The sequence below is a fragment of the Pavona decussata genome, unplaced genomic scaffold, assembly GCF_977016875.1.
Source record: "Pavona decussata unplaced genomic scaffold, jaPavDecu1.1 SCAFFOLD_233, whole genome shotgun sequence".
NCBI classification, from domain to species: domain Eukaryota; kingdom Metazoa; phylum Cnidaria; class Anthozoa; order Scleractinia; family Agariciidae; genus Pavona; species Pavona decussata.
In genome coordinates, this window is record NW_028145638.1 from 4,077,156 (window position 1) to 4,092,420 (window position 15,265).

General features: G+C 40.0%; 1 protein-coding gene across 1 annotated transcript in view; it reads right to left on the reverse strand.

The window, feature by feature from the left end:
- LOC146458489 (polycystin-1-like protein 2) overlaps nucleotides 1–15,265 on the reverse strand; it is a 52,387-nt gene that overhangs the window by 16,332 nt on the left and 20,790 nt on the right. The window contains exons 2-4 of the mRNA XM_085090641.1: nucleotides 2,555–3,317; nucleotides 574–964; nucleotides 7–204 (exon numbers count right to left, since the gene is read on the reverse strand). Coding sequence (XP_084946767.1) covers nucleotides 7–204; nucleotides 574–964; nucleotides 2,555–3,000 — 1,035 coding nt within the window. The 5' untranslated portion in view covers nucleotides 3,001–3,317. The remainder of the gene's footprint in view (nucleotides 1–6; nucleotides 205–573; nucleotides 965–2,554; nucleotides 3,318–15,265) is intronic.

Below are 15,265 nucleotides of genomic sequence, written 5' to 3' on the forward strand. Positions count from 1 at the left end.
CCCTACCTTTACTTTGCGGAAGATTGTCGTTGCTGCAGACAAACTATCCGTGACTGTTATCTTGAAGTCAATCGTATAGTTATCTTCTTGACGGCCCGAAGGAAGCACTGTAGTCACGTGATCTTCAGATCCGTAGGATACTACAGTGTACAAACCATAGTAAGTTTTGTAGTAAAATCGATATGTAAGCGGTGTGTCGGTATCCTGAAGAAAGAAATTAAGGCGAATTGACGACATTTTCTATACTCTTTTAAATCTACCAAATACATCGATTCTGTTTTCCGAGAGACTACGGCTGACAAACTTGTCCTTGGATTCCAGATCGAATAAAATTTAGAACTATTGGTCTGAAGCTTACACAATCCTTCCTAAGCCGTGCCCACATTGAAACACAGCGCTCACATCATTGCGCCATAGATGCTCTCATATAGCGTAATGCAAAACCAACTGTTTGGAATAAAAATGGGGTGGGGTGAGGCGGGGAAGAATTTTTAACTAGTTAGACTTTCTGCCAATCCCCCCTCCCCCCCCCCCCCATTCCCCTTGGCAGATCCTGAGAGTTACCTCTCTTACCTCCCAATTAGTGCATGCAAAGTCAAACTTAGTCTTTAGTGCTTCGCCAGTTATAGGTGATACAGTGCACCGTCCAGAGTGGGGTGAGGCGTTCATTCTGAATTGGTAAACTGCATTTCCCGCGGGTCCGATTCCTGGTGTCGCGGTGACTTTTAATCGATAAGTAAAACTTCCATTGAGTTGATTCGCTTTGATGATTATACCAGGAAGGTTAAGCTTAGTGACGGTCATGTCACGTGTTAGGCTTTCGTTGATTTCAGTACCGTTACTTGGATGAACAGACACGAGCTGCCATTGATATTTGGCTGCGTGACACGCATGCCCAGTACAATTGGTTTTCAAGCTGATTCGTGTTGATACGCTTACGGTCTTTTCACAGTTGATGAGACACCTTAGTAAAAAGAAACAAATGTCAATCGAACGTCATTGCTTGTTCCTCAGTTATCTTTGTACGTGTAGAATTGAACAGTATGACGGGATTTTAAGGACGGTGCCTACTAATATCGAAGTATTTTTGTGTGGTTTATGACTATGCGGGAAAAGCAGATCTTAGGAAGGCCTATTGGAATCCAAAACAAAAATTGGGGGTAGCCACACATTTTTCAGAGATAGTTAAGCAATAATATCTCTAAAAAGCGCCAAAATATGAAGCAATGTATGGGATTTTTTCCTAAATTAAAGCTCAATTATCTCTGAAAAATGCATGGTTACCCCCAATTTTCCTTCGAGATACCAAAAGAGTTTGCTAAGTTCTGCTTTTTCCGAATAGTTTTAAACCGCGCAAAAATATTCCTGTATTAGCAGGCACCACCCATAGGAAACCCGAGTATCTCAAGATGCGCAGAACGTATGCGCAGTAACAATAGTAGGCACCGTCCTTAAGGCAGACTATTGCTCGAGCGAGAATCAAATCCGGCATACCACACAGAAACGCAGTTAAGCAATCAAATTTTTTTTAGTAAGATCTCACAACCAGTTCTAATTTAGCGCCGTAAAGCGTACCATCCAAATAAGATTATTAAATCATTAAAGACCTGATGAACCTCAGCAATTATTATATGAATATGAAAATTTTCAGCTTCATTAATTCTAGTATGAAGATCGCTATTACTGATGTTTTTTAGGTTTATAGATGAGTAGTACGATTTTTGCAAAATTGTGTACTTTTTTTTTCACAATAACTGTCCAAAATCCCGCGTGCTTGGCTCATAGCTATTGTCTATAAGAGTACAGACAATAAAAGTGACGTCAGATGTAACGCGCGCTTTCTTAACGCACGTTATTGTAAAAAACAAATCGACGGCAGTTTTCTATGGTCTATACTCTTTTATTAAAAACTGGATCATTGTATAATGCAATTCCAGGGATTTGATTGGCTAAGCGGCTATGGTATATGAGCCATTATACCATGCCCGAGAAATAGCGACTATTAAAATGGTCTTCTGGCTGTTCTTGCTAAGCGAAACCAGCAAGATCTAACAATATTTCTTGATTGTTTTTAATAAAACAATTACTCCACTCGCGCTTGTTGGATATGAGATGATTATAGCTATCTATCGTCTCATATCCAACGCGCGCTCGTGGAATAATTGTTAAATAGACCATAAAATGACGCCATTAAATGTTCAAAACTTGGCAGTGAACCCACTCGCCTGCGGCTCGTGGTTCCGCTTGAGTTTTGAACATTTTTTGACGTCATTTTATGGTCTATAAGAGTAAAGACCAGAAAACTGACATCGATTTGTTAAACGGTTATGCAGATGAAAGATACATGTCATTGTTGTCGATTGCGTTGGCTTGAAATTGAATGATCAAGAAAATATTTTTGTCAAGATTGGATTGAGAACACGAATGTGTTTGTGTTAAAAACATCAGCAATTGGAAAATCTATGGACATGAAAGTGTTTCTGACAACCAATTGAATCTCACGCTTGCGAGGCACTACGGCAGCACAAGAACAGCAATTCATGTTTCTATCAACCTGATGGCCAATTGTGGTGGATCACCGCTGACAATTTCAATTTCCTGCAAGAAGTTGTCTTCTCGGTCATCTTTCTTAACAATAAGTTTGACATCATAGAATTCACCCACGACCATAGCACTCGTCACCAAGTCTACTTTGACGTCGCTGGAGTTCAGTTTTCCAACACCCGTACCAAAGCAACCATCTATTCCTGGACTAGACGAAGGGGTAATCACCGGAATCGACGCTACTGACACATTAGGGAAACTCTCTTGTCGCTTTTTGCACAACCAAGTGAACTGCATTGAAGAGAGGTCACCGGGATCCACGTCTGGATCTCTAGAAAGCGACCCATCCAGTTTGACGATACGTTCGTTTCCACGTGTAACCTTGTTGCCTCCTGAAATGTCGGCTATTAGGGGAGATTTTGTGATGTCAAAGAATCCGAGAGAGCTTCCAGTCATACGAGGATTATTTGCAAACGCGGCCGTGAAGTTCACAAAATATCTTCCGTAATCCAGCTGGCGTTTTTGTAAGTTCCATTCTCTGCTTTTGGAACTCAGAGGAGTGATCGATTTGATATCGATTTTGCTTGATGGATCCACATCATATTTGTATAAATACCACTCAAATAGCAGCGTGTGCGAGGTGTTGCAGCTTGATTTTGTGACATGAGCTTGTACAATGAAATCTTTGGAGCGAAGAATGGCAAGAGTGGATGGTTTGTCACTCAGTCCTGGGAGATTCTGGATACTGACAACAGGTGGTAAACAGGAAGAATCTGATAACAGGAATGAAATGAACGAATGAAAGAACGAATGAATGAAAAAGTTAAGGAATGAACGAGCGAATGAATTAAAAGAATGATTGAATCAACCATTTGTACTTTAGATAGGTTGTTTAGAAAGTTAAGTCTCCCCTAATAGGAGAGGGGACTCCCCCCTGCTAGATTTCGATTGGCACATTTATAAAGTCATTATTATAAAGTCATTATTATAACCAAGCAGCCAACTTACTTACCTATCAATCAATCGTTCGATCAACTGATCGACAAGTCAGTCAATCAATTATAAATATTTTTTATGCTTAACTTAATTTGGTATTCAAATAGCTGATTTAAGATGTAATCAAAATTAACTATATATTCTTCCAGTGTTTTCCTTGGAACATATAAGTTACTTTAACATATAGATGTATTACCTCGTCAGTTTTGTCACTCTTTAAAATTTGTTTTTGTTTGAATGTCGTTCTCGAAAAAGGAAGTTTCAGCCTCTAAATAGGAAGCTTTTGCCCACTCTGTCCCCCCATAGGTTTAAGATGGCCTGAAAAGGCACCTAGCTAGGCTATTGTAGGTTTGGCGAGTTTGTCCTCACCTTTGCTTGAAATACATTAGGGTTGCTTGATTTTGTGTAATTCAGTTAAGCTCGTATGGAATAAAAAGACAAGAGAGTTGCCAAAATATGACTTATTATGTACCGCATGCGTGCTGTTTTTATGATCTGTTAAAACTGTTATGACTCTTGACTTCTTGAAATGTGTGTGTTTTATGAAAGAAAGTTATATATTATGGAATCTTTTCTGGCAAGCAACTACGAAAGAAGAATTTATTGTGCGCGGATGTAACGCTATTGTCACCGTTACTAGGAATACTGAAAACTGAATTTCTCTTGGAGACCCCCCTTTCGCCTTAAGCAAAATTGGCCAAATAACACATAAATGTTATTACAATATGTCACAGTCTCACATCAATTAATTATCTAATACCTGTAGGAGGAGGTGTTGGGAAATTTGGTAAATTGCTTCCAGGAGAAACGGTTGTCAAAGTCTGAGTTGAACTAGCAACAGATGAAATAATCGTCGTGGCCTGAGTTGAATTGCGTACAGGAGAAACGATTGTCGGAGTCTGGGTTGAACTAGCAACAGATGAAATAATCGTCGGGGCCTGGGTTGAATTACTTGAAGGTGAAACGGTTGTCGGAATCTGGGTTGAACTAGCAACAGATGAAATAATCGTCGTGGCCTGGTTTGAAATGCTTACAGGAGAAACGGTTTTCGGAGTCTGGGTTGAACTAGCAACAGATGAAATAGTCGTCGTGGCCTGGGTTGAATTGCTTACAGGAGAAACGGTTTTCAGAGTCTGGGTTGAACTAGCAACAGATGAAATAATCGTCGGGGCCTGGGTTGAATTGGTTACAGGAGAAACAGTTGTTGGAGTCTGGGATGAGCTAGCGACAGGCGCATTAGTCGTCGTGGCCTGGGTTGAAATGCTTATAGGAAAAACGGTTGTCAGAGTCTGGATTAAACTAGCAACAGATGAAATAATCGTCGTGGCCTGGGTTGAATTGCTTACAGGAGAAACGGTTGTCGGAGTCTGGGTTAAACTTGCAACAGATGAAATAATCGTCGGGGCCTGGGTTGAATTGCTGACAGGAGAAACGCTTGTCGGAGTCTGGGTTGAACTAGCAACAGATGAAATAATCGTCGTGTTCTGGGTTGAATTGCTGACAGGAGAAACGGTTGTCGGAGTCTGGGTTGAACTAGCAACAGATGAAATAATCGTCGTGGCGTGGGTTGAATTGCTTACAGAAGAAATGGTTGTCGGAGTCTGGGTTGAACTAGCAACAGATGAAATAATCGTCTGGGCCTGGGTTGAATTGCTTACAGGAGAAACGGTTTTCGGAGTCTGGGTTGAACTAGCAACAGATGAAGTAATCGTCGTGTTCTGGGTTGAATTGCTGACAGGAGAAACGGTTGTCGGAGTCTGGGTTAAACTTGCAACAGATGAAATAATCGTCGTGGCCTGGGTTGAATTGCTTACAGAAGAAATGGTTGTCGGAGTCTGGGTTGAACTAGCAACAGATGAAATAATCGTCAGGGCCTGGGTTGAATTGCTTACAGGAGAAACGGTTGTCGGAGTCTGGGTTAAACTTGCAACAGATGAAATAATCGTCGGGGCCTGGGTTGAATTGCTGACAGGAGAAACGCTTTTCGGAGTCTGGGTTGAACTAGCAACAGATGAAATAATCGTCGTGTTCTGGGTTGAATTGCTGACAGGAGAAACGGTTGTCGGAGTCTGGGTTGAACTAGCAACAGATGAAATAATCGTCGTGGCGTGGGTTGAATTGCTTACAGAAGAAATGGTTGTCGGAGTCTGGGTTGAACTAGCAACAGATGAAATAATCGTCGGGGCCTGGGTTGAATTGCTTACAGGAGAAACGGTTTTCGGAGTCTGGGTTGAACTAGCAACAGATGAAGTAATCGTCGTGTTCTGGGTTGAATTGCTGACAGGAGAAACGGTTGTCGGAGTCTGGGTTAAACTTGCAACAGATGAAATAATCGTCGTGGCCTGGGTTGAATTGCTTACAGAAGAAATGGTTGTCGGAGTCTGGGTTGAACTAGCAACAGATGAAATAATCGTCAGGGCCTGGGTTGAATTGCTTACAGGAGAAACGGTTTTCGGAGTCTGGGTTGAACTAGCAACAGATGAAATAATCGTCGTGGCCTGGGTTGAAGTGCTTACAGGAGAAGCGGTTGTCGGAGTCTGGATTGAACTAGCAACAGATGAACTAATCGTCAGGGCCTGGGTTGAATTGCTTACAGGAGAAACGGTTGTCGGAATCTGGGTTGAACTAGCAGCAGATGAAAAAATTGTCGTGGCCTGGGTTGAAATGCTTACAGGAGAAACGGTTGTCAGAGTCTGGATTGAACTAGCAACAGATGAAATAATCGTCGTGGCCTGGGTTGAATTGCTTACAGGAGAAACGGTTGTCGGAGTCTGGGTTAAACTATCAACAGATGAAATAATCGTCGGTGCCTGGGTTGAATTGCTTACAGGAGAAACGGTTGTCGGAATCTGGGTTGAACTAGCAACAGATGAAATAATCGTCGTGGCCTGGGTTGAATTGCTTACATGGGAAACGGTTGTCAGAATCTGGGTTGAACTAGCAACAGATGAAATAATCGTCGTGGCCTGGTTTGAAATGCTTACAGGAGAAACGGTTTTCGGAGTCTGGGTTGAACTAGCAACAGATGAAATAGTCGTCGTGGCCTGGGTTGAATTGCTTACAGGAGAAACGGTTTTCAGAGTCTGGGTTGAACTAGCAACAGATGAAATAATCGTCGGGGCCTGGGTTGAATTGGTTACAGGAGAAACAGTTGTTGGAGTCTGGGATGAGCTAGCGACAGGCGCATTAGTCGTCGTGGCCTGGGTTGAATTGACCACAGAAGCAATAGTTGTTAGAGTCTGGGTTGAACTAGCAAGAAATGCAATAATTGTTGGGACCTGGGTTGAATTGACCATAGAAGCAATAGTTGTTCGAAGCTGGGTTGAATTAGCAAAAGGTGCAATAATTGTCGGGACCTGGGTTGAATTGACCACAGGAGTAACAGTTGTTGGAGTCTGGGTTGAACTAGTAACAGATGCATTACTCATCGGGGCCTGGATTGAATTGCTTACAGGAGCAACAGATGTTGGAGTCTGGATTGAATTAGCAACAGATGCAGTAATCGTCGGGACCTGGGTTGAATTGACCACGGGAGCGACAGTTGTTGGAGTCTGGGTTGAACTAGCAACAGATGCATTACTCGTCGGGGCCTGGGTTGAATTGCTTACAGGAGGAAGAGTTTTTGGAGTCTCAGTTGAACTAGCAACAGATGCAATAATCGTTGGGACTTTGGTTGAATTGCTTACAGGAGAAAGAGTTCTCGTAGTCTGGGTTGAATTATCAACAGATGCAATAATCATCGGGACCTGGGTTGAATTGACCATAAGAGCAACAGTTGTTGAAGTCTGGGTTGAACTAGCAACAGATGCAATAATTGTTGCGACCTGGATTGAATTGCTTACAGGAGAAACGGTTGTCGGAGTCTGGGTTGAACTAGCGACAGATGCAATAATCGTCGTGGCCTTGGCTGAATTGCTTACAGGAGCAACAGTTGTCTGAGTCTTGGTTGAACTGCTTTCAGGAGCAACAGTTGTCGGAGTCTGGGTTGAATTGACCAAAGGAGCGACAGTTGTTGGAGTCTGGGATGAACTGACAACAGGCTCATTAGTTGTCGTGGCCTGGGTTGAATTGACCACAGGAGCAACAGTTGTTGGAGTCTGGGATGAACTGACAACAGGCTCATTAGTTGTCGTGGCCTGGGTTGAATTGACCACAGGAGCAACAGTTGTTGGAGTCTGGGATGAACTAGCAACAGGTGCTTTAGTCGTCGGGGCCTGGGGTGAATTGCTTAAAGGAGAAACGGCTGTCGGAGTCTGGGTTGAACTAGCAACAGATGAAATAATCGTCGGGGCCTGGGTTGAATTGCTCACAGGAGCAATAGTTGTCGGAGTCTGGGTTGAATTGACCACAGGAGTTACAGTTGTCGGAGTCTGGGTTGAACTAGCAAGAGATGCAATAATTGTCGGAACCTGAGATGAATTGCTTACAGGAGCAACAGTTGTTGGAGTCAGGGTTGAATTGCTTACAGGAGCAACAGTTGTTGGAGTCTGGGATGAATTGCTTACAGGGGCAACAGTTGTTCTAGCCTGTGTTGAACTAGAGACAGGCGTATTAGTCGTCGTGGTTTGGGTTGAATTGCTTACAGGAGCAACAGTTTTTGGAGTCTGGGATGAGCTAGCGACAGGCGCATTAGTCGTCGTGGCCTGGGTTGAATTGTCCACAGAAGCAATAGTTGTTAGAGTCTGGGTTGAACTAGCAAGAGATGCAAGTCTGAGATGAGTCTGAGATGAATAAGCAACAGATGCATTGATCGTCGGGGCCTGAGTTGAATTGACCACACGAGCAAAAGTTGTTAGTAGGCAAATTGTGACAATTAGATTTGGCACTTGTCTTTTCTTTGGTTGCGTCATTTTGATAGCTCAAATAAAACACACATTTGCAAATCCTGGAACAAGAGGGAGAAAGACCATTAAAATATATCGAAAACCTAAAAATAAAAGTGCATGTACGAGAATGGTGTATTGCTCAGTGAGTGACACAGGCAAACTCAAGAAAAGGAAAATTGAGTACTCCTATCTAGATCACTGTGTCACTCACTGAGTAATACACCATTCTCATTCATTCACCAGGCCTTAAATATACCATTGCATTAAGTCCATTGCGCATATTCCATACAGTGACATTCAAATCCTAGCACATAAGCAGTATGCAGGAATTGTTTTTCCCATGAAGCTAGTTTAATAACGAGTCTCCTGTAGCTCAGTGGTAGAGCATCCGAACAAGTAACCGGAAGGTCTTAGATTTGACTCCTGATAGGAGCACTCGGATTTCTTTTTTCCGGGTTTTCCCTTTGTCACTTACTGAATAATACATCATTCCCATTTATTCAACAGGCTTAAAATATATACCATCACATTTATTCCAAAAGTGCTATATTGTGAAATGTTCTCAGCTTACTCCATTTGAGGTAAAAATGCAGATTTTGTTTTAAGAACTTTTTGGTTAGCTGGTGTCGCATTCACCAAATAATGAAGATCTGTGAGGGGTCGCATTTAAATTTAATTCGATAAAGGCAAGAAAATTTGTTAAAACCCCTGCAAATGTAACATTGATATTGTGGCCGAAAGAAAACGATAAAATTTAAAAATTAAAGGCTCCTGTGAGCCAACTCATGAATGGAGATGACACCTCAGTAATTGAAATTAAGACACTACACTACCTTGAAAGCTAAAAGAAACTATATCATTTCCTGATTTCAACTAAAAATAACCATTCTTATACTCAAATGATTGAAAACTTATTCTCCACACATTTAATAAGGTTATTCTAATGCGCCGATTAACAAATTTTCACGTGCTTCAAAGTTCATGCCGACACTTCACTAATTGAATTTAAGATGGCCTTCAATAACACCCGAAACATGAAACATTCCGGAACATCCCGAACATCCTGGAACACGAAAAAAATAAATAAATAAATAAATAAACTAGTAATAATCAGAGATTAGCGAGATGCGTTCGACCATTTGGGAAAAGAAAATTACATTAAGTGCCAGATATTTTTCACATGTTTATTAAAATCGCAAACAAATGTTATCAATCTATAACCCAGTGTTTATAATATAATGGATATTTGGTGTGCTTGCTTGTCGATTTTGACCTTCTCTTCACGTTTGGTGTGCTTGCTTGTCGAATTCTGGACTGTGCTTCCTTGCTGTGTGGACTTTTAACAGTAAGATGCGTTGTTTTCCTTTGAAGTTAGAGTTAGTGGCATTTGGAATCTTGCGAAAGCGTATCGATATGTTCATTTCCTTCGTTTCTAGCGGGAGTTGAGTTTCACGTTAATAGAGGAAAAGAAGCCAAAAGATAGATAATTATATAAGAAATAAAATAAAATAATTAAATAAATAAATAAATAAATAAATAAATATATAAATAAATAAATAGCTAAATATACTAAATGAAAGAGAAAGATATAAAAATATATTTGCTGCACAAGCAGTACGCTACGCGAGATTATATTTGATTGTACTTGACTCTTTTGAATGAAAACTTCGAAAAAAGCATTTCCGTATTTAAAAACGCACAAGATTTACGGTAGAATTCGGCAAGGAACCGGGGAGACGTCAACGTGCCCGTTTACTTGCCATTGCCTTTGAGCAGACATTGAAAGCCGCTGCGATACATCTTCGGCGTAGCGTTACAAATTTGCATAAATATTATTGAGATCACCTCAAAAGGCAGTTTCACGTTTACTTCATTTTCTATCAACTGATTCACATTGTAACCGTGTCTTCCACTGACAGATGACTGGACAGTGAAGCGAAAGGAAGGAAGGAAGCGAAACTAAAATATTGCGACTTTTTCGGCCGATGTTTCACAAGCTGAGAATGGAAACACGCGCGATCGCTTTTAACCTCGCTAAACCAGTACGCCGCACATAATTATGCTTTAATCTTTTGAATCAAATCTTCGAAAACAGCATTTCCTTGATTAAAAAACGCACAATATTTTCGGTTGTAATCGGCAAGGAACCGACAAAACGTTTGAAGAGCGAACTCTTTCCAGCTCGAGCATACACGTGCGCACATCGCTCCAAGAATATTAAAATCGCAAACAAAGTTGGCCGTCTCGCAGAGTTGTTCCCCGTAAAACGGAACCGACCTGTGGCCGTTTCACTACAAGAAAACAACGCTGCCTTACACTGACAAAAACTGGGTACCACTGAGTGGTTGCAATCCCTTATAATCAAATGACTCGATAAAGTGTCTGCCATCAGTGCAACTGCACTTGTTCGTTTCACTCGCACTAGGAATGCTGCTTTTCTCGAAATAAATCATGGCCATTTGCCGAGCTACACAACTCGGCAACTTTTTGCTTTGGTGATTACAAATTATGGCCATTTGCCGATCTACATAACTCGGTAAGTAAATTATTTGCCGAGCTACACATCTCCGAAACTGAAACTGCTGAAACTACGCAACTTGTCTTTTGATTTAGTCAGCGTAAGGCAGCGTTGGTTTTTTGTAGTGAAACGGGTAAACAACACTATGCCGAACTTATTCCTGTGTCTTCGTAGTCGTACACACTTCGTGAAGGCGTTGATAAATCTAACTCTAATCCGCAAGTCTTCTTTCTAGCTTAAACAACGGAATTTCCCTAAGGAAGCACGCCAAACGCGATGCAAGAACGTGAAATTCGAGTCCCGCTGAAACGAAGGAACTGAACATCGATAAGCTTTCGCAGTACTTTCACAAGATTCCAAATGCCGGTAACTCTAACTTCAAACGTAAACAACGCAACTTATCTGATAACAGTCCACACAGCAAGGAAGGACAGTCCAGAATTCGACAGGCAAGCACACCAATTCAAACGCGAAGAGAAGGTTGAACTCGAGAAGGAACCACACCAACACGCGAGGCAAAACGTCAAACTTGTCTCCCGCTAGAAACAAAGCACATGGTTGATGGAAATGACGTCATTCGCCCCTGCATAATATTCTTCGGGTGGGCCAAACTGGTGTCGATGAATACGCAGTCGAAAAACCTCGATTTCGCATGGATTAGGAACGCGTTCTTAGTCGATCGCAATAAAAAATTAAGATACAAAAAAAAAAAAAAAAATGATAAAAAAAAAGTGTGCGTATATTTATATCAAATGAAATAACATTGTTACAGTTTGCTTATGGTTAAGACACAGAGACAGTCAGGCGTCTTTTACGGACGAATAATAATGGTACACCTGCATCTTGCCACCGGGGGTAGCTCGCTTCTTGAACTCTTGCCTAATTTCAGACATCAATATGCGATTTTTCCTAACCTATTTTAGACACAACCTTCTTGTCGATTACATACCATCCAAATTCTCCAAATGATCATGTTAACCCGCTACAAACATACAAGAAGCTAAATTGGTTCAAAGACCGACATGAATATGTCAAACATATGAGTAGGACTTCGTTAGGCCTTCCAACTTCATTTTACTCGTGAAAATTATAACCAATACCAGACCAGCCTCACCCTATTCAGCAAAAAGTAGTCAAAATCTATGCACTACTTCAACTGATTTCAAAACGTACCTTTTCTAGAATGGACACCACCTTGTGTAGTTTCAAACCACCCAAAATACAGTATGTGTTTAACCCGTAGCTAACTGCTCACTTATGGCTGAGACACCGGAACACCAAATAAAGGCTGCACCTGCATTTTACATGTCATTCCTTTTATTTACTCCAATTGGTTTCTTGATTAATTCGCTCTAGTTGCTTTCAGATAGCGCGTTGCAAATAAATTTTTCAAGCGGCCAAGTTTTTCTAAAACGTCTATTCTAGTGAATACCTTACCTGATAATATATATTTCTTCCTCTGTTTCAGCGGGGTCGCTTGGTTGGCACAAATTGAAGTTTTTGTAGTGAAAAAAAAAATGCACAATTTTAACAATTTTGATAACTTCTCCCAACACTAAAATAATTGCTCCAAGGCCAAATACTACGATTCGTGGATAATAATAATATAAGCACAAGACTTCCTTATATTAAAATATTATTGACATTTTTACATAACTGTTTCAAATAGTAAAAACAGCACTTGAACTTTTTCCCAACCAACCTTCACAGCTTGTAAAAGAAAAAAGAAAAGGAAAAATGGGTGCACAAAAATGCATGTAAACCAATAGGGAGACATCTTACGGCAATGCCCTTGTGGTTATGAAAAGACGAAGACTTCTTATCATAAATTTAAATCGTGCGGCCAGATGGTTTCAAGACCCTGGTGCTGCTTCCAAATACTAGCGTTCTCAATTATGCAAAATAGGAGCTTCAACCTTCGCATGAACCTCACAAGGAAGTATGTCTTGAAAAACGCTCTCCAAGATAAAGAGAAACACTGACATAGTTTCAGAATACAATACACTGCGATTTTAAAAATATTTACTCACGTAAATAGCTTTATGACTCCTCTGTGAGGAATATTAGATTAGATGGAATCTGATTGCCAAAAGCCAAGCTTGTTTACTTGAGCGCTTCAAAAAGCCTTAGAAGCAAAATGCATACTCGCTTCGCTTTGAGATGAAAAAATTTGGCCACTGTTCATGGCCGCTATTTATTTAAAAGTTCAAAACTTAAGATAATAAGTGACAAATAATGAGGGAACAATAAGGAATTTAAAGGTCTACCATAGATGATGGCTTCGCTTTGAGATGAAAAAATATTTTTTATTCGGTTTCAAGGTAGATTGGAACCCAAGCCGTCTTCCCCGGAGGGCATGTAGCATAATACTGTCCCACACATGCTTCATTATCTTCATAGTGAGTAATTTTTGTATTTAATGATTGTCTCTGGTGCCTGACTATCTATTACTTTGGGCCGCCAAAGAAGAATACGCGAATGAGCACTGAACACTATCAGGCGTTTCTCCATCGTATTTTCTCCTTTCATTTTGCGGGAAATCCCTGTTTCAAAACCAATTTTTCGGTAAAATGGATAGGAATTTGTAGCTCCAAACCAGCCAAAGTAGCGTATTTTCTTTAGCCGTAGATTACAGTTCGCTTATGCATGGTTAAGACTCAAAGACAGTCAGACGTCTTTTACTGACAAATGATAATAATGGATACACCTGCATCTTGCCACCCGGGGTAGCTCGCTTCCTGAACTCTTGCCTAATTTCAGACAACAACATGTGACTTTTCCTAACCTATTTTAGACACAACCTTCTTGTCGATTGCTACCATCCAAATTCTCCAAATGATCATGTTAACCCGCTACAAACATACAAGCTAAATTGGTTCAAAGACCGATATGAATATGTCAAACATGTGAGTAGGACTTCGTTAGGCCTTCCAACTCCATTTTACTCGTGAAAACTATAACCAATCCCAGACCAACCTCACCCTATTTAGCAAAAAGCAGTCAAAATCTGTGCACTACTTCACACTAAAAAGGCTTGCGCGGTTAAAAACGCGCTTAAATTTAAACAAGACTTATCCTTTTTAATCAGAAATTTATAGAAGACGTTGTTTTATGTGCGTCATGCATGGAAAGTTTTAATATCTTCTTTTCAATTCACCATGGGGGTCGTTTTTCATTACGAAGGTATTACGTATTGGGAATTAATTTAAATATGAAAGCGCTGACTCGGAGATATTAAGCTTAAAGGATTGTTAAACACTTTAAAACATCTCTTCCAATGAAGACCTTACCTGATAATACATATTACGAAATTTTGCTCTGCATGCAAACGTCGTCTTAAAGTCAACATTAGGGACCTTAAGCAGAGACGACGACGACGACGACGAAGACGAAACTTAAAAAAATTACCTTCGCGGGTTCTGAATAAATTCGCGATGATTTATACTCTCTCAGTTTGTACAATGTAGCCGAACTATCGAGGAGCTAACGTGGTGGGGGCGCCTTTAAAGTTCAGAAAGAGAAAGGAAAATTAATCATCATACGTTCACGTTCTCCATAAGACCTTAAATTTGGTCATTTCACGTTGCTGCTTTGCAGAGGACGACAAAGAAATGTACCAAAGTGTATAATGCACGTGCAGAGCCAGTGTTTTGCTAATTAAAACTATTGTTTTCTGACGTTCTCGTTGACGTCTTCGTCGTGGCTGCTTAAGGTCCCTATTTAATTTCAATCAGTGGGTGGCTCCCTAAGTTCCTCATAACCCAAATTGCGCCTTTATTCAGTGTGTCCCACCTACTCCGTACCTCTTCTTACATGAACTTCTTTCGAATACACTGTAATTTCATTTTGTATAAATATACACACACTTTATTTTAAATTCATTTTTTTTTTTGTATCTTAATTTTTTATTATTATTTTTTTCGTGTTCCGGGATAGTCCAGAATAATAATAATAATAATAATAATAATAATAATAATAATAATAATAATAATAATAATAATAATAATAATAATAATAACAACAACAACAACAATAATAATAATAATAATAATAATAATAATAATAATATTTTTTTTAAAAAAAGGAAATCAATTTTTGCACACTATTTATATCGTGAAATGGATAACAACTCAAGACATTCTCAGTTTACATTGCATTATTCAGCCTAAAAATACAAAGCCTATAAAAATACTATGCGATATTCTTCTTCTCTCCTCTTCTGCTATAATTAATAATAACAACAATTTTATTGAATAACGAATAATGAAATAAATTTTACAATCAACATGACCCTAAGCGTACTTTATTTCATGAATCACACATTTTGTTTTGTTATTCAACATCCTTTATTTAACTTACATACTTCATGAATATTAAACTA